Raw genomic sequence first — 26165 nt, 5'->3', positions numbered from 1 at the left:
CTTTGAGCACTTTGCTGATGATCTGCACTGTTGACTGCAGTTAGACTGTCCCCAGCAGCGGTGTGGATCTCATGGTGTCCTCTTGGCTGATACTTGCATCTGAGCCAGTCGCCGGAATGACGTGTTCTCATACAATGAAGATTGAAGGCATGTGCTGCTGTAAAGCCAACACCGCATGAGCAGTAGAACGGGCAGTCATCAGAGGCTGGGTCGGGCAATTGCTCACACACAGCCACGTACTCACTGCTGTGTTGGCAAATTCGTTTATGTCGCTCAAAATGATCGGCTCGAGTGAAACTCTTTTCGCACTCACAATGCAGAGTCTTAGCGTGTTTGTTCGCGCGACGATGAAACTGGCGTTGGGGGGGCATGTTGCAGGATGAAAGCCTCAAAATTTCGTGGTTAAAATCTCAAGCGTAGTATAACCAGGTGTATCAAATGTCGAGTCTTGTCTTTTCCTGGCTTCTTATATTACAGAATGTATGCGCATCCATAGGAAGGTGAACAAAGAGGCACGCAAGTCAGCGTCACATTTGTTGAATGAGATCGGCGACAAAGGCTCTACGGTTCAGCTTTGTTTTTCTTCGCAACCCAAGAACAATGCTGTACAATAAGTCTGTTGTCTCGTCCCAGAGGCATTGTGCCAAACTTAACACATGTTGTTCTTTGTTAGAAGGAAAGTGCCAAGCGCTGTAGTACCTAGGTAATATGGGGCTGGAAGTTGGTATTCGGAGCAAATGGATGCAATTTGCTCTCTGCCTTCAATGGCACTCTGAGTGTATACACTCAATCAAAGTTATTACGTTATAGCTCGGTGATATGTTAGCTGCAATGATGATTTGGATCCTACAAAAGTGCCAAGTGGCTATTCAAATGTTCCTGGGGGCAGTACGAAGTCTTCTTCGTCTCAATCGCTTCCCCTCTACACCGCACCGACACTTCCCTTCTCGCCCGGGTCCCTTTTGGCAATTTCTTCCACGTTCAGAATCGTCCCGTCTTTGAGTGACTGCTCCAACTCTTCTTTCCTCACACCACAACTCGCGCTGTAGCTGCACTTGTTCCTACCACATTCTGTCTTCCACCAGAAACTTTCGCCCCAACAGGTACTTCCAACCAATTCAAGCACAAGTACAATTACGACTAGCCCTGTAGTCGTGGCCACCAACTGCAGGCTGTTGAGATGTGCCAAAGGCAAACAAAGAATGACGATAGCGACCAGGGCCCTGAAAAGAAGGCGGAAGTGCTTCTTGATACGCTGGTTTGGAATTTTCCGATGCGTGTGGGTCCATGCTATGATGGCAAGACACATGAGCGAGATGCCTAGACCACCGCAATAGTACCACTGTAAGCCGGCAGAAATGTGACCCTCCGATCGGGGAATGAAGGTCTCATACAGGGTTTCGACATCAGCGTCCGGACAGTCGTGTGCGCGGACGAGTACTGCAAGTGCGCCGGCGCTCAAGACGAAGGACATGATAAAGGGCAGGTGAATAGAGAACCAGATCATCGCTTTCAATAGTGTCAGCTCATTATACCCGTATCTTCCATGGTGAACTGACCGGAAGCCACATGCCTTCGAATAGCATGCGTGTGTAGATTGAACGAGTCAATCTCAAAGTAGATCCAATTGAATGTGAAGGCTTGGATCAGGCCAAGCACCGCCTTGCCGAAGAACGCATTCACACCCATAACCGCACTATTCTGGTAAAGAATACCCAGTACGCAGGATCCGAAAACCAGTGTGACAAAAGCGTTTGTCCGCTCGATTCTGTGCTCGATATTGGTGCCTGGGAAGAACTCCAGACGCTCCTTCCAGCTCGCTGGCAACCTCCTCTGAATCATCCCTGGCCTTTGAACGGTGATCATCAGGAAACCACCAAATAAGTCAAACAGAATGGCAACCCATATAAGACCCTGTTGGCTCGGCTCCTCGACGTGGATGCTGCCAAGCCAGAACGCAACCGGGATCAATGCGATTATGCCATTGCCGATCATGGAGGCACGTACCATGGGGATCTGATATGCATACCAGAAGAAACTGAGGATGAGATAGAGCCTTGAAGTGACATAGAAGGCAACTAGCGGCGTGTACGTGTGCTCGAAGGCCTCCACCACATTAGTCGTGAAACCAAGCAGACAAGTCAGGACGAATAGCACGCTGCAACGCCTCAGCACATCATCACTGTCAAACCAGGATATGAGGAGGCTGATGTCGCTCCAGAATTTCCAGCCCATGATGAACGTGATAACAAAACGGAGTAGCGATTTCCCATCCGGATGCTCGGCAGCGGTGTCCCCAGTGATAGCGATGATACCAACGTAGAAAAGGTCTATGAAAAGCTCATAACTGGCGACCTCTTGGGCCTCTCTTGCGCGCCAAAGTAGTCCTTTGTGGAAGTACTGGCGAACAATGGGTTTTTGGTAGAAGCGCATTGTCTCGCCAAGCTTGCGGCCTGCGTTCCAGGTTTCTTTGTCAAAGGTCGAACTACCAGAAGAGGAGCTTTCTTCGTCGCCAGAGTCCCTGGTGCGCAAGTGCGCAGAATAGCCGTACTTTGAGAAATTCGCATCGAGCTGCACGGCATGTTCACTAATCATGTGAAGCTCCCCTGACAGAGCATCGAGTTCGCGGAGTACATGTTCAAACTCGGCTGCAAGATCTGGATGTTCATTCGTGAGCTGGCGATGTCGCTCCTCGTGATGGGAATGTGTATGACGAAGGGCTTCGATCTGCAGGGTTGGTGATTAGGATTTTGCATCTGTAATACTCTGCTGGGACTCACATGCTCAGGACTTCCGTGAACCACGAGATCAAAGTCACCCTTTTCCTGCATGCGGAGTGCTTCACCCATGCGACTCGCCTCATCTGGATTTCCTGCTATGTGAACTTTCCTGCCATCTGGGCGGAGGAAGTGGCGTATCCTTCTTCCTGTCCCGTGCAGGTGATGATGGGGATGGTGCTGTCCAGGTGTTACGCTGGCTGGTGTCTCGGCGCCAGCAATGAGAGTCGCTGGTGTCGATGTCATGATTGTGACGAAGGAACTCCGCTGTGTGTCGCGGTCTGGTTCCCAAGAGCAATCGTGCTTTACTTCAGAGCTGACTGCGCATGCTCTGCCAAGTGCATAACGCCGTCACATTACCGAGAACGGAATTGTGGCTTGCTGTTATCGAGCTGTATGCTTGTGTGATTGGCTGTACCGTCGAATAGCTGGTGAATAAGCACACTAGTTGCGGGGTCAGCTTCCGCTCCGTGCCACCGTGCTTACATACAGGTTGATTAGTCTGTCGCATTGGACTCCTGAGGTCTTTGTAGTGCTGGACCCAAGCATGTCCAACCACCCACCCACTTGGCACTTTCGTAGGACTTAAACCATCGTTATTAGATACGGCCAACAAGATGCAGAACTACGACTGAATACCTCTGTTTAGGCGAGTACCTCAAAACTAGCACGCGCTTCTTGCCTAACACTGTATTTCACCAAGTGCCTGGTCGGACGTGACAAGGTGCAGTATGTCGTGCAATCGTGCTCGTGGGTAGTTTCGAAGACGGCTGTGAAACCAAGAGTCGCTAGCTGAATCTGGACAATAATAATCGACGCGCTAAAATCTTAGCAAAAGCTTTTGAGCAGCGTGTGAAACTTTGGATCTGTATCGCAGTAGATGTTGGTGTGGGTAGTGAGCCTTGGATGGCTGAGCAGGCGCTGGGCAGTTATCTTCTACTACAACTGGCAAGCTCCCACCTACCTAGGTACGTAAATAAAACGCACGACGCCACACGTGCGCGAAACCGCGTCGCGTCAAGTTCAGAGACTGCCCAGGCGACATCGCAATATTTGCATACTCTGTTATTCTCGAATTCAGACAAGGGCTTGCTGTTGATGATCTCAGCCTACATAAGTACCTAATCTGTCAATTCCCCTCAAAGGTCTTTGTTGAGGTATTCCACAGGTCCAACATACACCTTTCGCCCTTTCAGACCAAAGTAGACCAGGGAAAAGATAACAACAACGCCGTAGATCAAGATGTTCCAGTTCATCAAGTCAGGTGTAGGGTTCGGGAAGGTAGGGAAGAAGGCAAACGTCAATGCTACACACAAGTAGACAACAGATATGCCGTTAACCCAGATGCCTGCACGTCCAAGAGAGAACTTGCATGGAAGAAGAGGCTCACCATTCCACCTCTTGACGAACATGCACGAGATGCTGATGATGTAGGACGAGAGCAGTGCACACGTACCTAGCGAGGCAACAGAGTTAAACGCGACAGTGCTTCCGATATTGATGAGCGAAAGCCCGATAGCGATGATGAAGGACACGATGACGCTGTTGAGAGGGATATCCCAACCTGGACGAACATGCGACAGGAACGCGCTGTAGGGTACGCCCTGATCTCTGGCAAAGGCGAAGAGCTGGCGAGAGCAGGTGGCAACGTTGTTGACACATCCAAAAACAGCCATGATGGTGGTAATAGATGCGAGCGCAGTCGCACCTGGGATCGACTGAGTAGCGTTGTACATGATCTGGATATGCGGTTGTCCTGTGGGTGACATGATGGCACTTTCTACATCGCCGAGGCAAAAGCAGAACGTTACCAACATGAGGAATCCCAAACAGCTGTTGATCACTGCAGTCCAGATCATCGCTCGTGGGAGAGTGTAAGAGGCGTCTTTCAGCTCTTCAGACATGTGTGTAGCCTACAAAGTCAGTATCTGTCTGTCAAGCCGTGACTCTGGACTTACTGCGTCAGCCCCCAGAAGAGAGAAGATTGGCGCCAATTGTCCTACCAGCACAGACAGACCTACGCTGCCCCACCCAGCATTGTCGGCAAAGCCGCCAAACACCTCCTTGGAAGGACTGCGCGGCCCCAGCACCCACATGGTGATAAAAACGGCAAAGAACCCGAAGATGTGTAGAACCAAGACGATGCCTTCAACAAGAGGCAGCTTCCTAGCGAGCAGAGTGTTGAAGAGGATGGCGAAGGTCGCTACAGCAATGACCAATAACGTACCGTGCCATCGCTCAGGCACGTAGCTGCCGTTGTTGAGGATCACAAGCCCCTGGATCTGGCCACCCGCAAGGAAAGCGATAGAGGCAATACCCGTCTGCCATCCAAGAACACACAGCCATCCCACGATGTAAGATAGAAATTTCTGGTGCTTTTTGGGCGCGAATTCGGAAACCCAGTGATATTGGCCGCCGGACTGCAAAAAGACATTAGTACGCAGATCTTGAGAAAGCTATGAGCACTATACGTACAGTGGGCGCCCTGAAGTGCTGGTCAGCTTGAATACAGTTAATTTGGGATTTCCCCACTTGTTTGCACGTACATTGAAGCCATCTCCGCCATGGAAACTATCACGAAGCCCATGCAGACCGCAGTGACGAGGAACATGACAATTGCGCCTCCGGTGCCTCCGTTCGTCAGGGGGATAATCAGAGTTCTGTTGCAGGTCAACGGCCATGCTTCAAGGCACCGTGCAGACACTCACGTCAATATCGTTTCCCACGTCGCCATGAGGACCATTGAGTACCCGAAGATCGAAACGAAGCGGAAGTTACGTCGTAGCTCCTGCTGTTTTCCCATTCGATACATGTCTTTCTGGTCACCAGCAGTGCCCTTCTTCTCCAAGACGACATCGTCTTGCTGTGACTCGTTGTCGCGAGGCTGTGCCACTGCCTCAGCCTCAGACTTCAAGTCAGCCATGGTATGATCGAGAAGCGGAAATCTTGAAATTGAAGGACAGACTCTGAATATCAGAAAACGCGTCAAAACGATTGAACGGCCAAGCAGGTCCCCAAGAAAGTTTGGGGCTTGAAAAGTATTGCTTCTTGTCAAAGAAGACGAGAAGTGAGCTGCACCTGTGCGCATAGGATCACTCGCATTGCACCATGTGCAGCAAGTTCGCAAGCGCGCCCAATTAGAGACCGACGGTTCCGTGGGGCAATGGCTCATCACAGAACAAGCAATCACAACATGAATCCCACACGGCACAAATGCATCGGACGCCAGGCTCTCAGATCCGGGTTGCGCTCCGATACGCTCGAACCTAGTCTACGGTTCCCATTATATGGTTCAGTGGCTGCGGTGGTACTGCTTTCGGGTAGCACGTCCGAGCCGCCGCAGCGGAATTTCAGGCCAGAGCGTGGACAGTACGAAACGTTGCATGCTCGAGCCGCAGCCCATCTAGGGCACGGGAACCATCGAGAGCGAACGATAGGTGAGGAACGGCCCGGTAAAAGCTGCGGGAGGCTTGTACCGGACCTGACCCAGCGGAGGGAGCGCCGATGCAACTTCGTTTCTTTTGTCCGGCGATGCACGCCACCCAACGCGGCTCGCTTGCAACATGTCTTGGTCATGATCAGCTTGCGACAATGTTGGCTCATGCAGTGCGCCTAAGGTCTGCGGCCAATCCTGTTCGCCATCTAGGGCTGGGAGAATGCAATCTCCATGTGACGGCAGCCTGAGGCTGAGACCATTTACGAAATGTGAACACGGTTCTCCAGGACTAGAAGCCGTGCATGTTCGCCTCATGACACTTCTCGAGTATCTACCATGGAAAACGATACTCGCTGGGCACACATCGCCCCTAACGATCGTAGCGGTACTTTGTATATCGTTACTTTCCTCGGCTTCACCTATTCTAGTCTTACATTTCTAGCAAGAGTATGGATAAAATGGCATATGCTGGGTTTGGACGATCTGGCAATGCTACTTGCGCAGGTAAATCCCCATACGCGCGGTTATCCTTCGGCACCAGCACTAACAAACTAGATCGCCTGTATCATTCAGTTCGCGATTGTGCTTGCATCCCTCTCTGCTGGACTGGCAAGATCGTTTGAAACCCTCACTGAGCAGCAGTACTCACGAATGGCCGTGGTAAGTCGCCCTGTCCCGCTTTTGAGGCTTGTATTAACTCAGTCTCAGACATTCGCAGGCGCTCAGGTTGCAACATATGTTTCCCTCGGCTTCTCAAAAATGGCCTCGATATTGTTAGTACGACGCCTCTTCATACGCGACATGAAGAATGCTTGGATCATATGCAATATCATCACTGGTGTTGTCACGATCTGGACACTGGTAGCTGCACCGCTCGTGTCAGCAGGTTGCACCAACGAAAGCCTTTCGCCTAAGACGCCCCAGGATATATGTACTGGGATTGAAACTCGCTATTTGTTCGTCGTGGTCACCGACGGTATTACGGACTTCGTGCTGGCGTTCGTGCCCACATACCTGTGCCGGCATCTGCAAATGAATATGTACTTCAAGTTGCAGGTGCTCGGGATATTTGCTTTGCGACTGCCTTTACTGGCGCTCGCTGGGCTATTCTACAGAACCTGGACAAGTTCATTGCAGAGTGACGATCCTGGAGTAAGTCGTACACTGGCGCTTGTATACCTCCAGACCGAGCTTTGTTGTTCACTGATTGCCGCCACGATACCATGTCTGAAATCGTTTATACAAAGCTTCGACACAGGCAGCGGTCAGAAAGCGGGCTTTGGCTACTCTTCGAACTCAGGCGCATATGGACATATGTCGAGTGTACACCACAGTACAGGCCTTGAGGGAAACGGCGAAAGCTATCAGATGTCTCGCCTCGATCACAGTCAGAACAGCGCTTCAGACTTCGGACACCGTGAAGATACCAAGAGCGCGATCAGAGTCAACAGAAAGTCACCAACTCCTGATGAAAGCTCTGCTACAGATGACGGTGGCGGGGACATGGAACGAAGGAGCACCCAGGAATCAGACCGGAAGAGTCATCACAGCACCCAAGAGTTGGTCATCAGAAAGGATGTGCAATTTGATGTCAAGCGTGAGCCTGCAAAGAAAGGGAGTAGTATACACCAGCCAGGTCTGCTACGTCTGCCCAAGTAGATTAGCTCTTTACGATCAACACAATAGACAGACAGTATGCCTTCGTCAACACCTTCTAGATGACTGCTCGCCCGCTCGAACTCCACACTAAGGGTAATAGAGTAATTTTAGCGCTGAACGCGGTTCAATATACCATGATTGTTAGAGGGAACCATGTGAATGCCTATCTGATAAGGTACTATTATGAGTTTGCCAAAAACGCTTGTAAAATTTGAAAGGTTAAGACAGCTCTCAGGCTGGTGTCATCGGTACCCAATCCAAACGGGTCTCGAGAGCATCAGTCTATCGTCTATTGAGTCTCGCTTTGGGCCCCTTTACGCTCTGCGGGCCACTTGAACAAAATGTTGCCACCCTTTACATCCACCTCCTGCAACGGGTTGCCGATTCCTTCATTCGCATTACCAATGACCTCGTCGAATCCACACTTCAGGTAAAACCCATCTGATCCTTCACTTGCCATAACACTGGCCCCGATTCCCTCCTCTTCAGCACGATCCAAACCCCACCGCACTAGTAGCCGCCCCACGCCATGACCCTTGTCGGCTGGATCCACACAGCATAGCGCCAGATACCAATTTGTTGCGTTGGCGCCGGCCCAGTAATGTTTTGTGTATGGCGCGGACTCTTTGAGAATGTTCACCTTCGAAGGGTCCAGAGCGCGATTCTCCGTTGCCTGCGGAAGCGGCCATGGTCCCGGATCGTTCCACTTGGCGATGACATTTTGCGCACCCGTATCCCCACCTTGGCGCTGCCAGACGGCTGCACCGACGATCTTCTCTTGATTGGCTGGATCGATAGTAACAGCGACAATTACTACGTTCCGTGGGTTTGACCAGTCATTTTGAAGCGATTTGTGCCAGAAAATCTGGACATCCTCAGGAAACTCGTTCCGTCGAGGATGCATCACTCGCCCAAAAAGGTCTTCGTCGAAGAAGGCGCGGGTGCATATCTCCGCTATTGAGGGCTCGTCCGAAGGCTGTGCGAACCGAATATTCATCTGGGAATCCATATTTGCCAGTAGACTGCAATTGGTGTACAGAGCCAAAAATGTTTCCAAAATGTGGTACGATGAGCTGCAAATTATGGCCCGCGATCAGTTTCCACACTTTCCCTAATGAGGAGTTAGCTTATATTCGTAAGGAACGCACACTTCAGTCTGCTCAGGGTTGTTGCCTCGGTGCGTCCTGCGATGCCGAGCCCGCATCTTCCAACATTAGCACCACTGGATTTGTTAATGTAAGGGAAGCACTAGGAGTTGGATGCCCGTTCAGGAAGCTGGATGGTCAGGAGTCTAACAGTGTACGAAGTAGTACCTAAGTATGCATCCATGGACGCTTGCCCCTTGGGGACACGCTGCCGCTCAACATTTTCTTGAAAATTGGGTGAAATTATGGTACAATCTTACCGTCTCTCAACTCTCGTGTCCTCTGACTTGAAGCTCGTATTGTCAGCATAACGCTCGGTTTCGTCGTGACTTGTTACCTGTCCAGCTGTTTCAACACATCTTGAACTTACAGCTTGTATCCCGAAATGTGCAAGTCGCTGTGAACAAGCGTCTTTGATTCTGCCCTAGAGGCCACGCTGCCTTGATAGCTGTCCTAAAGCCAAAGATACGCTAATTCGAGAAGACTTTGTCATACACGCTCTCGCATGGTAACACTTCGAACGTTTGCTGCACAAAACTTTACAATCGAGATTCGTTTTAAAGGAGTTATGCAGAAGTAGTTCTTCGAATCATTGGCTACAGTAAAGATAGAATAGATCCTACTAAAGTGCCAAATAGCCGGTTGGAATAGTGACCTCGAAACCAAATTCCACATACCACCAGTTGATGTTGCAGACCAGTTCCTCTGTCCGGTCTGCTTTTATTCATGATGCTAAGTGGGTAATCGTGATAAGAAAGGAGCTTTACGCTTGCATTCACGACTTCGGCACCTTCTCATATGTATAGGTATGTCTATGCTGCAGCGACTTTGACCGATCCAAGAGCCCCTACCTCAAGTTTATGCTCCCCGGCAGTATACACTACAGAGCTTCCGCTAAGGTCTCCATTCACATACACCGTCACAGCAGCGCCACTACTAACACGGAGAAGTTGGACATCCTTTGTATCGGTGCCAGCATCCTCGAAGAACGCAGGCAAGAATTGACCTTGTGGCAAAGAAATGCCGGGCCCTGAGGCGTTACCGCTCGTGAAAAACGAAGCGCCGCCGGCGATTAGAGGTACAGGAATGGTGTTGGTGAAACTGAGCTTGAGAACGTACGCGTGCGATTTGGATGGTTTGGATGGAAGTCGGATGGTAAGCGCAGAATCATCCTGGTTCCAATCAGCCACTTCGACATATTGTCCACTGGCGTCTCCAAGGAGTTCGATGGATGCCAAGTTGCTCAAATCAACCCCAGCGCCCGAGGCGAGAGATTTAATTGATACAGAAGTGTTGTTAGGCCAACCGAGTATAGAAGCATACAGAACGTCCTTGGCTTTGTTGCGTGTAAAGCGGATATCCGAGCTGTTCCCCGTTAGGGGGGCAGTGAAAGAGCCGCCACCGCTCGTGTTGGGACCCTCGCCGTAAATGTCCCAAGCACGAGTCTCGTATACGGACTCGCCAAAACGTGTTAGATAGAGACCAATATCTGAGAGGACTTTCCTCTGCTCGTCTGGCAGAATGCCAGCTGCGGTTGGCGAGATATTGAGCAACATGTTGCCGTTCTTGCTGATACGGTCGAGCAAGGAGTGAATCATTTGCTTAGAATTGTAGTATCTGATCCCAACAGTGTAGCTCCAGCTGGATGCGCTGATGGCATCGTCCGTAAGCCAGTAAGGGCGGACAATGTCGGCCGGACCACCACGCTCAAAGTCTGAAACCGCAGATGTGTCGCGGAGACCCGAATCGAAGTGCTTGTAGGTCGTGAGGACTTCTTTGCCCCACTCGACGCCGCGGTTGAAGTAGTGTGCAAGGAATGCAAGGCGCTGCTGCTCGCCAATATTGCAAGGGAAGCCCCCACACCACCCAGGAGCATCCAGAGCATAATCATTCCAGATCATGTCTGGCTGAACATGGTCAAGGATCTCGAGCTGCTTCGCAAGCCAGAGCTCATCGGACTTCTCCTTGCCAAGCTGACCATAGAACTTCTGAAGACTGCTGTTCGTTTGTTGTGGCGCATACTCGTAGAAGCCGTTGGTGTTAAAGGCTTGGTGCATGGCAATCATGAACTTCATCCCAGTCGGTTTGATAAATCTCTCCCATAGCTTTACCAGATCTATTCCAGGACCATAAGAGACAGAATTCCATTCGTTCACCTTGCTGTCCCACATCGAGTAACCGTCATGGTGTTCGGCTACGGGACCAGCGAATCTGGCACCTGAGGCATTGATAGCAGCGATCCAATCCTCGGGGTCCCACACGCCGCCTTTGGAAGAGAGCACAGGGTGAAATTGTACAAAGCTGCCGTTCAGATCGTTCGCGCCAGTGACGAAATTGTCATATCCCCACACCTCGGGGGCTCCATACCGTCGGGTATGTTCTCTTCGCGAAGCACTATCAGACTCGTAGACGTAGCGACCATACCACTCGCTTGCGAACTGGGGGGTAGTGAATGCGCCCCAGTGCCAGTATACACCAAATTTGGCATCGCGGAACCATTCAGGGGAGGCGTTGTGAGCGTCGGTTGATGCCCATGTTGGATCATAGGGTCCTGTTGCTTGTGCAAAGATAAATCTAGAGAATAGGCTTGCAGCAAGTAGTGCTGTAGAGGAAAGTGAGGATCGCATTGTTGCGTGATTCAAGGCGGAGGCTTGCTTTGAATCGTCAGTGCGACAGTCTCAGGTAGTAACCGCATTTTATGCTTTTTTGGAAGTATTCTGAGCAGGTCTTTCATCACAGCCTGCGCAAGATCGATTTGGTGCTGGATGTCGCTTGGGTTGCAACATTGGCAGCGGTGATATCGAGTAATTACCCGAATTTTCCAGATTTTAGCGTGTGGAACCCCAGGTTCCCCGCACCGGTAGTATTTTGTACCCCATATAAACTCGCACGCCGCAGAAACAGCTAGTGCTTTGGAGGGAAGGCTTCCGAGCGCAGCTAACGTTTACAAGGCTGAGATTTCCACTTTGATAGTCCTACAACCTATCAGTGTCGTTCTTATCCCAACTGACTACCTCTAAAATGCATTCTATACGATACTACCTGACACGTTGAGATGGTTATCCAAGATGATCGCCATAAGGTCAACTTCTTGGTACAGCTGTGATGAGGGCGATCTCGGAAGGCGATGTACCGTAACTACTGCACTCAAGCACGTCCGACTAGTCACTTGACACTCCAAAAGTTATTGTAGCCAATGAGCTGCAGAACTATCACTGAACAACTCCATTTGAGTGCAAGGTATACTTACGTGCTTCCTGTCTAGAAGCCCACTCGCAAGCGAACACATTTAACCCTGACCCTAACTACCAGATGGTTTGGACTCGCGAAAGACCATCTAGCTCTTTTCTATTAGGATTGCTCTCTTACCAAGTGAATTAGGCTTGTTGACTGGAGGAATTGAGTCATGCAACAGGATAAATCGACGGAATACCTTGAGCTTACGGGTAATTCTTACAAGCTTCTCCAACCTAGAATAGCTACACTGCTCTTCTACAGTTTTTACCTTGCTACAGGCATGCTGCACTGGTAATATATTAGCCTAACGTCGACCCCCCCGGTAGTCTACCTGGGTATGAGGTACCTTGGTATACTCAAAGTAGAGCTGCAGCTGTACATGTCTCCTCCGATTAAACAAGCACCCCAAAGTAATTGTAATGGTAAAACCGTATTGTCCAGCATCGCTTCAAGCCTTTTCGAATCTGGCTACAATGTCGTTCTCCTACTGTTGTCGCGACAGAAGATCAAAGACTTGCGCCTGTTACCAGCATCATGACAGACTCGAAACTTGGTAATACCAAGAGTACATGATCATATGTCAAAGTGTGTCGGAAGCATTGCCTTTCCTGGCTAAGTATCACCATGCGTAGAGTTTGTGTATACGAACGACAACTCGTGCCCAATTAACCTGTGAACTAATGTCGTTGATTCCATGCTCCCTCTCAAGCCATTTAACCTCTGAGGGCAAATTGTCGCACATGATCAACCGCTTCCGTGTCTGTGTTTGAAGCATGGACATAGTTTTACATGTCTTCGTGAGGTGCGAGACGCAGATACCTAGCCGTTGCAACACACCAGCACCTTCCCGATATGGCAACGTCAAGTCTGCCTGCCTTAAGAGGCTAGAGATCGTCACGCAAAGTGGGGTACGTCACTGCATGGCCATAGGTAACACAATCTCTTCGCTCGCACGCTTTTGAACACACCTTCGACATAACGACCAGCTCGAAAGATGAAGCATCTTCACACGCTAGTGGCTCTGAGTGCGCTGTTCCATACGGCACTTACAACCGCGCTCCCCAGCACCTATCTGGTCTCCAAGCCTTCTCCATTGTCATGGGATCTGAAGCCAACGAATTCTACTAAACAATTTCGCGGCCTCTATCCTGTATCAAAAGACGTCGTGTGGGTTGCGGGCACACAAAGTACTGTTCTCCTTACTACCGACAGTGGTAGAACCTGGTCCAATGTTTCGCCGTCTCTGTATCCGGAGAACTCGACCACATTCCAATTCCGCGATGTTCATGCCTTCTCTGAGAAGTCGGCAGTTGTCTTGTCGATTGGCGAAGGCAATGCAAGCCGCATCTACCAGACACGGGATGGCGGCCGAACCTGGAAACCGACCTTTATCAACACTGAACCAACTGCCTTCTACGACTGCATGGCCTTTGAGAACAAGAAACACGGGCTTGCGATGAGTGATCCTGTTGATGGCAAGTTCAGGTTGATCGAGACCTGGGACGGCGGTGCGACTTGGAAGATCGTTCCCTCAGACGATATGCCTGCCGCATTAACTGGCGAGTTTGGATTCGCAGCGAGCGGGACCTGTATTGAAGCTGCTGCTGGACGTTGGTATATTGCTTCTGGCGGAGTTGACCCAGGCCGTATTTTTCGAAGCGATGACGGACATCGGTGGAAGGTCAGCAACGGCTCAATTGCGGGCGGTGCTGCAGCTGGCGTGTTCTCAGTAAGATTTAGGGACGAAAAGAATGGTGTAGCTGTCGGTGGAGACTATGAGAAGCCCGCGGGAAATATTGACAACGCTGTCTGGTCGAAGGACGGTGGGAAGACATGGCACAAAGCCGATAGTTTTCCCGGAGGGTACCGGTCTGGCGTCTCGTGGGTACCTGGACGAGCCCGCACCGCGGTAGCTGTGGGTACGTCAGGCTCAGACATCACCTACGATGGAGGCAAGAACTGGCAAGCAATCGGCAATGGCACGTTCGATGCTGTAGAATGCGTCAATAAGAACACATGTTGGGCTTCCGGATCGGGTGGCCGAGTTGCTCGCTTGAAGCTTTCCTGAGCTTTGCCAAATGTTGGAAGTGAGGACTCCCCTAGGAAACGGCTTCTTTGGAGATCGCAATGTCCCGGGTGTGTAGGTAGACAGTGAACAAAACGTTGTGTATGTTACTGAGTGTGTTCTCTCCACCTACCCATTTACCCGGGTACATCTAGTACAAGCCTCGCAGTGGTGGACCAAACAGTAGGGGCGTTCGTGGCAAGGGGGCACTCCACTTATCGATACGCTACTCCAGGGTGACGATTAAGGGATAGAGTAACTGATACTACACGCAGACAGGTAGAATCCAGACTCATGACTCTCGAGATTGTGGTGGCACACCTCCCCAGGTAGGTGCGGAGGTCGGAAGGCGCGGATCTGCATGCCAGGGATTCCAGTCGCTGATTGTCATTGCTTCATGCTTTATAATATGTAATCACTGGTGACTTTGTGTAGGTATCCGGGCCAGCGCAATCATCTCGAGGTGCGAGTCTGGAAGCTTCAAGTCCCACCGTCAAGGTGGTCCCTAGATCTAAACATGCCAAGACGGTCGGCGGTCGGCGCAATTTTGATACCGACGTCGCAAAATTGCAATGGTCCACGATTATTGGGCCACCGCCGGCCGGGGTCGTTGGTCCGCGTACAACAATTCGGACTTGCACATTTCTCCTTTCGGCGCCGCACGTCTTTAAGATGCTTTACCTTTGATGTGCCGCCCGCGTTTCCCTGGTGTGGCCGAAACGTTCCGCGTAGCATTCGCACCATTAATCCATTGCGGCAGCAATCATGACGCACACTGGCGCTGCTCAAGATCGCGTCATTTACGCCCAACGTAGGTATTGCAATCTTGTAGGCAGTTGATTCTGAGTAGATGTCAGATTTTGAGGCTTGCCTGTCAAAGAACAAGTCGATGTGAAATATCTGGCATATTTGTTTGCTAATCCGATGATTGCTTTGATCTCCAAGAGCTGCGTCGTGTTGAGTAAACACGTGTACACCCGCAGCCTTTGAGGGCGGCAGCCAACAGACTCGGCGTTCGGTGCTAACGGCCTGCGAAGTCTGAGTGAAGACTATTTTTGACCGGGACTAAGGGCTGTCATCGCCCTGAACCCACTTCCATGTGTTTGATAAGGAGAAGAGTCCACAAGAACAGGGCGGGACTATGCCCATGCGCTCGGGCGCCGGAATCCAAGGACTCCATGGCAGCTACCGGCCAGTCCAAACCAAATCTTCTGGCGACTAGGCTCATGTCATAGCTGCATTTCTGTCCAATAGCAACGCTGGATTTTGCCTTCGAGGTAGGAATAATGGGGTTCGTACCACGATGTCCTGGCACTAGTCTGTTCGTTTGATGTTTTATCTGGATCGTCTTACACATCACGGGCGAAGAGTGCTTACATTTGTCCTTGCGCTACTCATACCCAGCAATAGTTAAGAGATTCGATTGTGCGTGCTATTAGGTATCATACTTCGCCATTTTACCTGTCTTAATTCTTTCCCTTTTTACTTCATCGAGACCTCACCTTTCACAGATGCCAACTCGGCTATCCTAATATCAACAATCAGCCATGGACGGCAGAAGAAGAAGCATGACCGGAGCTGGTGATGACATCCTCCGTCGACTTTCGAGGACCTTTTCTGGAAAATCACACAAGCAAGAAGAAGAGCCAGAAGAGCATGCAATCGAGCGGTGGACCTCGAGGAACGAGAAGGGCGGAATCGACGATGCATCATCCGATAAGACTAGAGTCAACGACTGGCGTCTGGACCAACATGTAAAAGACATCCAAGCCAATGATCCAGCGGGAGGTCGAAAGCTTGGTGTCACATGGAAGGACTTGACGGTCAAAGTGATCCCCTCTGATGCTGCACTTCAGGAAAACGCACTGAGTCAATTCAATGTGCTTCAACAATCGAGGGAAGCACGCAACAAGGCCCCGTTGAAGACTATTCTGGACGGATCTTCTGGTTGCGTCAAGCCAGGAGAGATGCTCTTGGTTCTCGGAAGGCCTGGATCTGGCTGCACGACCCTCCTAAAGCTGCTTGCCAACAAGAGAAAGGGGTAAGTCAAAACTCTCCCTGTTTTCATCGATCCTGTCATGTACTGATTCTGTTCATAGTTACGCTGAAGTTGAAGGCGATGTCCATTTTGGCACCATGACTGCCAAGGAGGCTGAACCCTATCGCGGGTCTATCGTGATCAACACCGAAGAAGAGCTGTTCTACCCTTCCCTGACGGTAGGGAAAACCATGGACTTCGCCACCCGACTAAACATCCCCAACACCTTGCCTAGTGACGCCGGGAACCAAGAAGAGTGGCGCCTCAAGTTCAAGAACTTCCTGTTGGATAGCATGGGCATCTCACACACTGAGGATACCAAGGTCGGCGACGCATTCGTTCGAGGTGTGTCCGGCGGTGAGCGCAAGCGAGTCTCCATCATCGAGACTTTGTGCACAAGGGGCAGCGTCATGGCGTGGGATAACTCCACTCGCGGACTTGATGCGTCTACAGCGCTTGAGTACACCCGTGCCTTGCGTTCCATGACAGACGCCATGGGAATTGCAACCATTGTTACGCTATACCAGGCTGGAAATGGTATCTACGATCTGTTCGACAAAGTACTTGTACTTGATGAGGGTAAGCAGGTCTACTACGGGCCACTTGCACAAGCCCGCCCGTTCATGGAGTCCCACGGCTTCATCTGCGGCGACGGCGCCAACGTTGCAGACTTCCTCACTGGTGTCACTGTTCCCAGTGAGCGACAAATCAAGCCGGAGTTCGAGTCGCGATTCCCGCGCAACAACATCGAACTGGAGAAGGCCTACCGCGAATCAACTACGAAGGCCGTCATGGACCGTGAGCTTGATTACCCCAACACACAAGAGGCCAAAGTCAACACCGAGGCCTTCTTTAACGCAATCTCCCTTGACAAGTCGAAGCACCTGCGCAAGAACTCACCCATGACTGTCTCTTTCCAGGCTCAGGTCAAGGCATGTGTCATTCGGCAATACCAGATTCTCTGGGGAGACAAGGCAACTTTCATCATCAAGCAAGGTTCTACTATTGTACAAGCGCTCATAGCCGGATCTCTATTCTACAACGCTCCCGACAACTCTGCAGGCTTGTTTGTGAAGGGTGGTTCGCTCTTCTTAGCCCTCTTGTTCAACGCCCTGATCGCCATGTCTGAGGTTACAGATGCCTTTGCTGGCCGTCCTATTCTTGCTAAGCACAAGAACTTCGCATTCTTCAACCCGGCTGCTTTCTGCATTGCTCAGATTGCCGCCGACGTTCCAATTCTCTTGTTCCAGGTCACCTCGTTCATCGTCATTCTGTATTGGATGACTGCCTTGAAAGCCACAGCTGCAGCTTTCTTCACCTGTTGGTTCATCGTCTACGTGGCCACCTTTGCCATGACCGCTTTCTTCCGCATGATTGGTGCTGCGTTCCCAAACTTTGACGCCGCCTCCAAGGTATCTGGCTTTTCCGTCACTGCTGTCGTCTTGTATATTGGATACCAGATTCCCAAGCCTCAGATGCACCCTTGGTTTGTATGGATATACTGGATCAACCCCCTCGCCTACGGCTTCGAGGCACTGTTGGCGAACGAGTTCAAGGATACCGTCATTCCGTGTGCTTTCTCCAACCTCATTCCCAACTACCTACCACAGTACTTGGACCCTGCTCACCAGTCTTGTGCTGGTGTTGCAGGTGCCGCTTCTGGTGCTGTGTCTCTGACCGGCGAGCAATACCTTGCAAGTTTGTCTTATTCACCATCGCGCATCTGGCGCAATGTCGGTATCCTCATCGTATGGTGGGTGTTCTTCGTTGCTTTGACCATCTTCTTTACTCTCCGCTGGGACGACGCTGCTGGCTCCACGGGCGCGCTTCTTATCCCTCGCGAGAATGTAAAGAAGGTCCCCAAGTCTATTGCGCCCACCGATGTGGAGGCACAGGCTGGTGAGAAGGTTCCTCGCACACAGGCCAACGATGGCAACGACAATTCTGGCGGAGACGCTGGAGGCGGCTTGATGCGCAACACTTCGGTCTTCACCTGGCGTAACTTGTCATATGTTGTACAGACTCCATCAGGGCCGCGCACGCTTCTAGACAAGGTAAATGGTTACGTCAAACCAGGCATGTTGGGTGCTCTGATGGGCTCATCGGGTGCGGGAAAGACTACTCTACTCGACGTTCTGGCGCAGCGGAAGACTGACGGAGAGATCCACGGAGAAGTCTTTGTCGACGGCCGCCCCTTGCCTGTTTCTTTCCAACGCTCTGCAGGTTATTGCGAACAGCTTGATGTCCACGAGCCTTTCTGTACGGTCCGCGAGGCTCTCGAGTTCTCAGCCCTTCTTCGACAAAGCCGCGAAGTACCTGACCAAGAGAAGCTCGCTTATGTCGACACAATCGTTGATCTTCTGGAACTACACGACCTTGAGCATACGCTTATTGGACGAGTGGGTGCTGGTCTATCTGTCGAACAACGTAAGCGCGTCACGATTGGTGTTGAACTTGTGTCTAAGCCATCTATCTTGATCTTCTTGGACGAACCTACTTCCGGTCTTGATGGCCAGGCTGCATTCAATACAGTTCGTTTCCTGAGGAAGCTTGCAGATATCGGCCAGGCAGTCTTGGTCACTATCCACCAGCCTTCTGCTCAGCTGTTCGCCCAGTTCGACACGCTCCTCCTCCTGGCCAAGGGCGGCAAGACAGTCTACTTCGGCGATATTGGTGACAACGGCCAGACCATCAAAGACTACTTCGACAGAAGTGGTGTCTCATGCCCTCCAAATGCTAACCCTGCCGAATTCATGATTGATGTCGTCACTGGCACGCACGCGACCGACAAGGATTGGCACCAAGTCTGGCTGGAATCTCCAGAGCAAGCACAAATGCAACAAGATCTCGAGCACATCATCACCGATGCTGCTGGAAAGGCGCCAGGCACTACTGATGATGGCCACGAGTTTGCTACCAGCATGTGGACTCAAACTAAGTTGGTCACTCAGCGCATGAATGTCAGCTTGTACCGCAACATCGACTACGTCAACAACAAGATCGCACTTCACATCGGTGTTGCCCTCTTCGTCGGCTTCTCCTTCTGGAACATTGGTGACTCAGCCTCTGACCAGCAACTGGTCCTCTTCTCCCTGTTCAACTACATCTTCGTTGCTCCTGGTGTCATTGCGCAACTACAACCTCTCTTCATCGACCGTCGTGACATCTACGAGACGAGAGAGAAGAAGTCCAAGATGTATCACTGGGCTCCCTTCACCACCGGTTTGATCGTGTCTGAGATGCCCTATCTGGTCATCTGTGCCATCCTGTACTTCCTCTGCTTCTACTACACTGCCGGCCTTCCTGTTTCCTCAGACAAGGCAGGTGCGATCTTCTTCGTCATGTTGGTCTACCAGTAAGTTGTCCCGTCTTCATCATGGCCCAGACCAATGCTAACCTCACCCCAGATTCTTCTACACTGGATTTGGCCAGTTCATCGCCGCCTACGCACCCAACGCTGTATTCGCGTCGCTCGTCAACCCCCTCTTGCTCGGAGTCCTCATCTCCTTCTGCGGTGTGCTCGTCCCCTACGCCCAGATCCAGCCCTTCTGGCGCTTCTGGGTGTACTACATGAACCCGTTCAACTACCTGATGGGCGCGCTTCTCGTCTTCGCCGACTGGGACTGGGAGATCAACTGCCGCGAGTCGGAATTCGCCGTCTTCGACCCGCCCGCGGGCCAGACGTGCTCGCAGTACCTCGAGGCCTGGCTCGCGGGGCCCGGCGCCCGCAACAATCTCGTCAACGGCGATGCGATGGAGAGCTGCAAGGTGTGCCAGTACCGTCGCGGCAGCGACTACTTGAGCACCGTCAACCTCAACGAGTACATGTACGGCTGGAGGGACGCGGCGATCTGCGTAATCTTCGTCTGCAGCAGCTACGCGCTGGTCTATCTGCTCATGAAGCTCAGGACAAAGGCCAGCAAGAAGGCCCAGTAGGCTTTCGACATGTTTCACTGATTTCACGATGGTCAGACCGACCGTTGTACATGGCACTTGGTGCCACGTCTTCAATTCGCGTCTCTCCTTAATCCGCATTAATGCATAGCGCTTTATACCTTAGATTTCCGCGTTGCCATCCATATATTAGACTTAGAATTATGCATTAGACACTTCTACAAACCTTTTACTGCGATCAAACGTGCTAAGTGCTGCCACCTGTCTTGAAGCCCGCGACGCATCACTCTTCCTTTGGTCAAAACCCTCCCTGCTCGCCCACACCAAGCCAACAGCTCTGAATCCAGGCTTTGCGGTACGTCTAAGGAGCACCTGCCCCTAGAACGCGATCCAAAACATTGTCCCGCCAACAATGTCGATCTGGGTGAAGGTGCATACACCTTTTGCGTCATCAGAGATTTCCTTGTTGCGGTTGTCCTCAGCACCTGTACAGTGATGAGAATGTTCATCACGCAATGAACAGGCGTCATAGGCACAAAAGACATCAGAACGGCCGGAAAAGCAGATGAAGCAGAGAACGTCTCAATATTCCCTTCGCCAACACCACCAGAGATCCTGGTGGGAGAGCTAACACGTGGTGCGAATGCGTACATCTACATCTTAACCCCCCTATGCCCGCCCCTGCCTCCCCAGCCACGTCCCCAACACCCCGCTCATCACCTCGTGCACGCGACTCGTCAAGTGCCCCGAATTATACCACAAATACGTCGCCAGCCCCTCTCCACACCCGTATTTCCCCGGATTGGTCTGCACATCGGGCTGATTGTACCCGGGGCAAAAGCTGGTGGTGTTCGTGAACCCATAGCTTGCCGCGTCATCGAAGACGCCGTTCAAAACACGGTTGGCGTCGAACTGCAGGATATTTGCGTGGGGGTGCGCGGCTGCGAACGCGGTGGCGTGGGACGTGAGGATGCTGTTGTAGGACGACACCAGGGAGGCGTTGACGGAGGGGCTGGGCCCGCGGTCCAGCGGCGGCAAATTGAGGAGCAGCAGGTTGTTGTATCCGAGGGCGAGCACGCGGGCCCAGAGCGCGGATTGCGCGGCGATGACGGTCTCGTAGAGCGGGGCGAAGGTCGCGTTGCGGCCGCGCAGCTTCGCCAGGTCGTTGATGTCGTTGATGCCGATCCAGATGGCGACGAGGGCGTGTTTGCGGCTCAGGACCTTTTGGAGGGCTGGATCGCCGTATTGCTCGAACTGGAGAATCTGTTTCTCGAGGCTGACGGTGTGATTCCAGTGTAGCGGGGTCAGCACCTCGTCTGTGTTGCTCCCGGCGTACGCGAAGTCCCAGAGTTGCCGGGGACAGGTGCGCGGGTCGGTCAGGCCGGGTTTCACGCCGCAATTCGTTATGAACTCAGTCCACACGGGGCCGCCGGACGCGGTGGCGGTCTGGTTCTGCACGATGCGGTTGCTGAACAGCTCGGCTGGAGTGAAGGAGAGGTCGTGGTTGTCGTTGATGTAGGTGTAGTTTGGGTGGCCGCGGAGGCCCTGGACGAAGGTGTAGGAGTCGCCGAAAGCGATGACGGATTTTGTTTTCGCCCAGCTGAAAGATGATTTCTTAGAATTGGAGGCCGGGAGCGCGGATGCGGAGGCGTAGGCCGCGAGGGCTGCGAGGGCGAGGGTGTCGAGCTTCATGGTTGGCGGTGCTGGGAGAGACCGGTACAGCGGCCATGGTGGAGGCCGGGCTGTCTATATTATTTCTGCCTCTAAGGGCCATGGCTGCTGTCGATCCATGTCGTGATCTCGTGCAGCGGAAGAATTGCGCCCGAGGACCTGGCTTCGGGTTATTTCATCTAAAGATTGGGTTAGGTAGTCCGTCGCGCGCGGGGTACCCCGGAAGCTTCGATCGATTTGGCGTAATCCGGGGAAATTCGAGTCGTGGCCCTGGAGGCTTCGCTAAACAAAGCTTGATTACGAATAGATATGTGTGCTATGCAATGCAAATATCGGTACAGGTACAATACAGGCGCAGGCCTCAGAACCAGTCGTCCCATCCTGAGTCGCCTGAGTCGCCCCCGCTGTCGCCGCCTCCATTGCCTCCGCCCCAGAAATCCTGCTCCTGGTTTTGCCCTCGCTGATCTGCCCAAGGGTCTCCACTCTGACCCCAGATATCCCCATCGCCCTGCGTACCCTGCTGCTGATCGGCTGGCGACTGATACGGATCGTTGGCTTGTGGTGACTGATCATCAGCCTGTGACCCCCTCCCCCTTTGCATAGCCTCGTAGCCAGCCATTGTCGCTGCGCCGGTCGCCGCACCCTCAGCCGCACCAAGACCTCGAGCACCGGCAGCAGCTTCACCCAAAACCCCTGACTCGCCTGCTGCCCCAACAGCAGTGCCTGCGCCTGCTGCTCCTGCCTCACCGGCTGCGGCACCGCCCGCGGCAGCACCACCGGCTTCCCCAGCGCCACCAAACCATGGCATCCACATCGGCCACATCATGCCACCAGAGCCGCTGTGGCGACTGAAGTAGTCGAAGTCGACGCTGACAGCGGTGGCGAGCATGACAGCGCGCTGATCTAGTGACATGCCTGACCCGACATCTGCCTGCCCTGTCTGGCTCACCATATGGGTTGGCTCCTGTGCAAGGGCTGCGGCGTCCATGCGCAGTGCGTAGACACCCGTGTCTGTGAAGACTTCTCGCGCGAAGCCACCGAAGTTACGGTTCACGGAGCCAAGTAGCCGGCCGTCTTCGGACATGAGACTGAAGTCCCAGGACAGGAAGCGCTCGTCGACACGAGCAAACTGCAGCATGCCCACCTCCCTATTGTCGCCTTCTGCTACAGTCATGGCCTTGCTGTCAGAAAGCGGGAGGTTGCCCGGCGCGATTTGAGGAGTGCCAGGAGCGGCGTCTGTGAGATTGCGGGCGAGGTACATGTTGTATTTTCTGCGTAGAGGCGCCCACTCCTGCTCTGTAGCGCCGATGATGCGCATGTCGCCTAGAGGCGAATTGCTGATTTGTGCACTCGTCTGATTCACGATGCTGGCTGTGCTGGTGCCTTGTAGCTCTGCAGAGCTTGTGTATGCGCCGCCGCCTGCGCCTACAGCATCATAGACGCGGATGCGCGAGTTGATCCAGCTGAAGGGCCTGTGAAAGCGCAGGACTTCCTTCTCTTCGCGATCGAAGACGTGAGTTGTGAAGCTGCGGTGAGTCTTAAACATCTGCCGTGCGACCGCGCTGCCCAGGCCGTGGTCGCGCTCGGCAAGATAGCCAATGTGGTTTCCGTGTGGATCCATAATGACATAGCGGTTCGCCTGCTCAAAGCCCATCAGCACATTCATCATCTCGAGCTGGCGCTGGATGACAATGGCCGAGTTGTCGAGGATACGCATCGCCGGGTGCGTCTGCTTGAGCACCGCGTGCGGGTCTTCGGGCATGTGCACGGGTGTGACGAGGGGATTTTGCGAGTCGGGCGTGGCTGCCAGGGCGTTGGATACGGCGTCGACTCGGGATGGCTCGTTTGCGCCGGTGCTGGATGCATCTTGCGGCGGCTCCTGGCCTTGAGGGATGGGCCGTCCATGTCGCTGTGCGGGTGTGCGCGCGCTGTCTCTTCGCTGGGGCGGCGTGTGTTTTGGTACGCGGCCGCGGGGTCCCGGTGGAGGCGCGCGCGTTGCAAATGCTCGTGAGGACTGGCGTGGAAGCCATAGCAGCCGTCGTGCGGCTGGGAGCATGCTGGGCGGTCGAGTATTTGTTCGAGTGCGTGTGCTCGTAGCACGTATGGTCCTTTTTCTATGTTTCCAAGTCCGTGGGCGCAGGATTTGCCAGTTAATGTCGATTGCAGTGTTGCCTGTAGAGTTGTGGCACCGAGCTTGGTTCCATGTCGTTCTGGCAAAAAGAGCTGTCCGGGACTACGTCAGAACGCCTTTCAATCGACCCCGCGGATCGCTCCCAGTCTACCGCGCATCATTCAAAGGATTTCGAGGCGTTCGCATTCACTGCGCGTCCTTGCTCAAGAAGAGCCTTGAATATCATATGGGCGTCACCTGTGGAGGCCAGCCAATCACCAGCAAGCAACGCCGCGGGCCGAACACCTCCGGAAGCTATGACTCTCGAACATTTCCTCGCGAAATCTTCACAGCCTGAACCCGCCTCTACAACGCCAGCACAACGCCGGCGCGAGGCTCCTCGAACCGTAAGTCAATTTTTATTTACATCTCCCCCTTCTATGATGACAACTTCAAATCATATCAGCGGCACAGCGTGAACATTCAGTTGCTAGCGCACGTGCTCTATGCTGTCTTCCGTTACAAAATAGACTACAACGGTATCTGATCAACCACAATTTGCACATCGTTATTCGGATTATTCGCTGGCCAATAACTGACATGCAACAGATCATAGCTACGCTCAAGTCAATCCGAATGGCGACAGAGACCGCGGCACCAGGGCCGGCTTCTGTTCAAGCTGAGCCGCCAAAGGTTGATGCTGCTGTGCCGAACGGCGAAAAGAGTGCAAATAGTGGTCCTAGGAAGCCTCGCCAGAAGCGGCCAAACTACAATGAAATTCACGTCAAGCCACTTCCGCTCGATGTCCACCCGTTGCCAGCGTTCATCCCACATAACCCTTTATCTATCGTGAGGATTGCCATCACCCTTCTGTCACATTCATTCCGCACGCCCACCTCGCACAAGGTCGTCCACAATGCCTACTTCTCTGAAGACACCCAGTCCATACATGTCACAGACGCAGACTCCATTCGCGCCCTCTGGGAGCAGGGGTTCTGGGGTAAGGGATCGCTCAGCCGCAGCGAGCCGCAGTGGTTGCTGGCTGAGCGGCGGAGGCGCGGCATTGAAGCTGCAACCGCAAGTACACAGATCACACAGGCGCGGCGAGAGGAGCGCAAGCAGTTCAAGCTCGAGCGTGCCAAAGCACAGCGCGAAGCCATCGAGCAGCAGCTCCGCCAGGAAGGCAAGTTGGATGCTGATGGTACTGTGAGCGACCTGGTCGACGACGGCACCGTCTCCGAGTCTCCCAAAGGCACGCTATACACGTCTGAAGCAGGCGACGTCGTGGGACCCGCTGGCGACTCGATTGTCTCGGCAATCGACAAGAGCATCGCAGACCAAGCGCCGACCTGGGGCCACGACGCCGCCGCCGCCGCCGCCGACGAAATCACAGACATCGAGCACCTGCAGCTCACGCCCGAGGAAGCGTTCTATCTCACTTACGTTCTCGGCGCGCTCGACATCCTCGACGGCAACTTCGTCACCGGCACCTCCGCGCTGCCCGCCTGGTACCTCCTGCGCCTCTACAGCGCATACGCACTCTCCCCCATCTCCGACACCGCCCTCATCAGCCTCAAGAAGATGTATCAATACCGCTCGCGCCTGGCCTCGAAAACCGCCGCGCTGCCCCCCGCCCTCCAAATCGCCCCGGACAACCCCTTCCTCCTCAAATACGCCGTCTACCACCACTTCCGCAGCCTAGGCTGGGTCGTGCGCCCGGGCATCAAGTTCGCCGTCGACTACCTGCTGTACCTGCGGGGCCCGGCGTTCCACCACGCCGAGTTCGGCGTGCACATCGTCCCGTCGTACTCCCATCCCTATTGGTCCGAGACGCCGGAGCGCGTGGAGTACCGCAAGAGCAAGGAGGGGAGGGATTGGTGGTGGTTCCACCGCGTGAATCGCGTGCAGACGGCGGTTATGAAGACGCTGGTGCTGGTGTATGTTGAGGTGCCGCCGCCGTGGGATAGTGAGGCGAAGCAGGATGCGCTGGGGGTGGATATCGGGGCGGTGTTGAAGAGGTACACGGTGAGAGAGGTGGTGTTCAAGCGGTGGAGTCCGAGCCGCAACCGCGACTAGCCAGGTGGGAAGCAGCTGAGGGCGGTTTACGCACAAGGAAGATAGGACCATGTTCAA

General features: G+C 53.1%; 11 protein-coding genes across 11 annotated transcripts; 4 read left to right on the top strand and 7 right to left on the bottom strand.

Moving 5' to 3' along the window:
- Positions 1-753: 753 nt before the first annotated feature.
- On the bottom strand, positions 754-3061 carry C7974DRAFT_387194 (bacterial low temperature requirement A protein-domain-containing protein). Its single transcript, XM_046141144.1, has 3 exons — positions 2781-3061; positions 1560-2727; positions 754-1509 (listed from the first exon to the last, which is right to left on the bottom strand). The coding sequence occupies exons 1-3, from the start codon at positions 3021-3023 to the stop codon at positions 923-925; spliced, it is 1998 nt and encodes a 665-aa protein (XP_045999772.1). The 5' UTR covers positions 3024-3061; the 3' UTR covers positions 754-922.
- An 855-nt stretch (positions 3062-3916) lies between these two features.
- Positions 3917-5700, bottom strand: C7974DRAFT_409760 (amino acid/polyamine transporter I; the record flags this gene model as incomplete). Its single annotated transcript, XM_046143413.1, has 5 exons — positions 3917-4690; positions 4736-5197; positions 5253-5262; positions 5324-5437; positions 5486-5700. The coding sequence occupies 5 exons, from the start codon at positions 5698-5700 to the stop codon at positions 3917-3919; spliced, it is 1575 nt and encodes a 524-aa protein (XP_045999771.1).
- A 653-nt stretch (positions 5701-6353) lies between these two features.
- On the top strand, positions 6354-7922 carry C7974DRAFT_421421 (uncharacterized protein). Its single transcript, XM_046144291.1, has 3 exons — positions 6354-6717; positions 6769-6873; positions 6922-7922. The coding sequence occupies exons 1-3, from the start codon at positions 6550-6552 to the stop codon at positions 7870-7872; spliced, it is 1224 nt and encodes a 407-aa protein (XP_045999770.1). The 5' UTR covers positions 6354-6549; the 3' UTR covers positions 7873-7922.
- Positions 7923-8018: 96 nt separating this feature from the next.
- Positions 8019-9070, bottom strand: C7974DRAFT_387184 (acyl-CoA N-acyltransferase). The gene has a single exon (XM_046141143.1). It carries the CDS (start codon positions 8879-8881, stop codon positions 8162-8164), a length of 720 nt encoding a protein of 239 aa, XP_045999769.1. The 5' UTR covers positions 8882-9070; the 3' UTR covers positions 8019-8161.
- A 759-nt stretch (positions 9071-9829) lies between these two features.
- On the bottom strand, positions 9830-11644 carry C7974DRAFT_461164 (alpha-L-fucosidase; the record flags this gene model as incomplete). The annotated part of the gene is made up of 1 exon (XM_046146155.1): positions 9830-11644. One exon carries the CDS (start codon positions 11642-11644, stop codon positions 9830-9832), a length of 1815 nt encoding a protein of 604 aa, XP_045999768.1.
- Positions 11645-13142: 1498 nt separating this feature from the next.
- On the top strand, positions 13143-14794 carry C7974DRAFT_120604 (uncharacterized protein). The gene has a single exon (XM_046135146.1). The coding sequence runs from the start codon at positions 13249-13251 to the stop codon at positions 14320-14322; it is 1074 nt and encodes a 357-aa protein (XP_045999767.1). The 5' UTR covers positions 13143-13248; the 3' UTR covers positions 14323-14794.
- Positions 14795-14799: 5 nt separating this feature from the next.
- Positions 14800-15771, bottom strand: C7974DRAFT_448412 (uncharacterized protein; the record flags this gene model as incomplete). Its single annotated transcript, XM_046145668.1, has 2 exons — positions 15413-15771; positions 14800-15348 (listed from the first exon to the last, which is right to left on the bottom strand). The coding sequence occupies exons 1-2, from the start codon at positions 15674-15676 to the stop codon at positions 14800-14802; spliced, it is 813 nt and encodes a 270-aa protein (XP_045999766.1). The 5' UTR covers positions 15677-15771.
- Positions 15449-20473, top strand: C7974DRAFT_352648 (ABC transporter). The gene is made up of 3 exons (XM_046139516.1): positions 15449-16360; positions 16419-19712; positions 19765-20473. The coding sequence occupies exons 1-3, from the start codon at positions 15867-15869 to the stop codon at positions 20291-20293; spliced, it is 4317 nt and encodes a 1438-aa protein (XP_045999765.1). The 5' UTR covers positions 15449-15866; the 3' UTR covers positions 20294-20473.
- Positions 20474-20479: 6 nt separating this feature from the next.
- C7974DRAFT_120594 (lysophospholipase-like protein A) lies at positions 20480-22189 on the bottom strand. Its single transcript, XM_046135145.1, has one exon. It carries the CDS (start codon positions 21941-21943, stop codon positions 20921-20923), a length of 1023 nt encoding a protein of 340 aa, XP_045999764.1. The 5' UTR covers positions 21944-22189; the 3' UTR covers positions 20480-20920.
- Positions 22190-22191: 2 nt separating this feature from the next.
- Positions 22192-24248, bottom strand: C7974DRAFT_387179 (Scramblase-domain-containing protein). The gene has a single exon (XM_046141142.1). The coding sequence runs from the start codon at positions 23976-23978 to the stop codon at positions 22284-22286; it is 1695 nt and encodes a 564-aa protein (XP_045999763.1). The 5' UTR covers positions 23979-24248; the 3' UTR covers positions 22192-22283.
- A 420-nt stretch (positions 24249-24668) lies between these two features.
- Positions 24669-26108, top strand: C7974DRAFT_304002 (tRNA-splicing endonuclease-like protein subunit Sen2; the record flags this gene model as incomplete). Its single annotated transcript, XM_046137963.1, has 1 exon — positions 24669-26108. One exon carries the CDS (start codon positions 24669-24671, stop codon positions 26106-26108), a length of 1440 nt encoding a protein of 479 aa, XP_045999762.1.
- Positions 26109-26165: the final 57 nt, after the last annotated feature.

This window comes from Boeremia exigua, assembly GCF_020726555.1.
Source record: "Boeremia exigua strain MPI-SDFR-AT-0100 chromosome Unknown C7974scaffold_3, whole genome shotgun sequence".
In the NCBI taxonomy this organism is placed as follows: Eukaryota; Fungi; Ascomycota; class Dothideomycetes; order Pleosporales; family Didymellaceae; genus Boeremia; species Boeremia exigua.
Note: the sequence above shows the minus strand (reverse complement) of the source record. Positions and strands in the feature narration are given on the sequence as shown.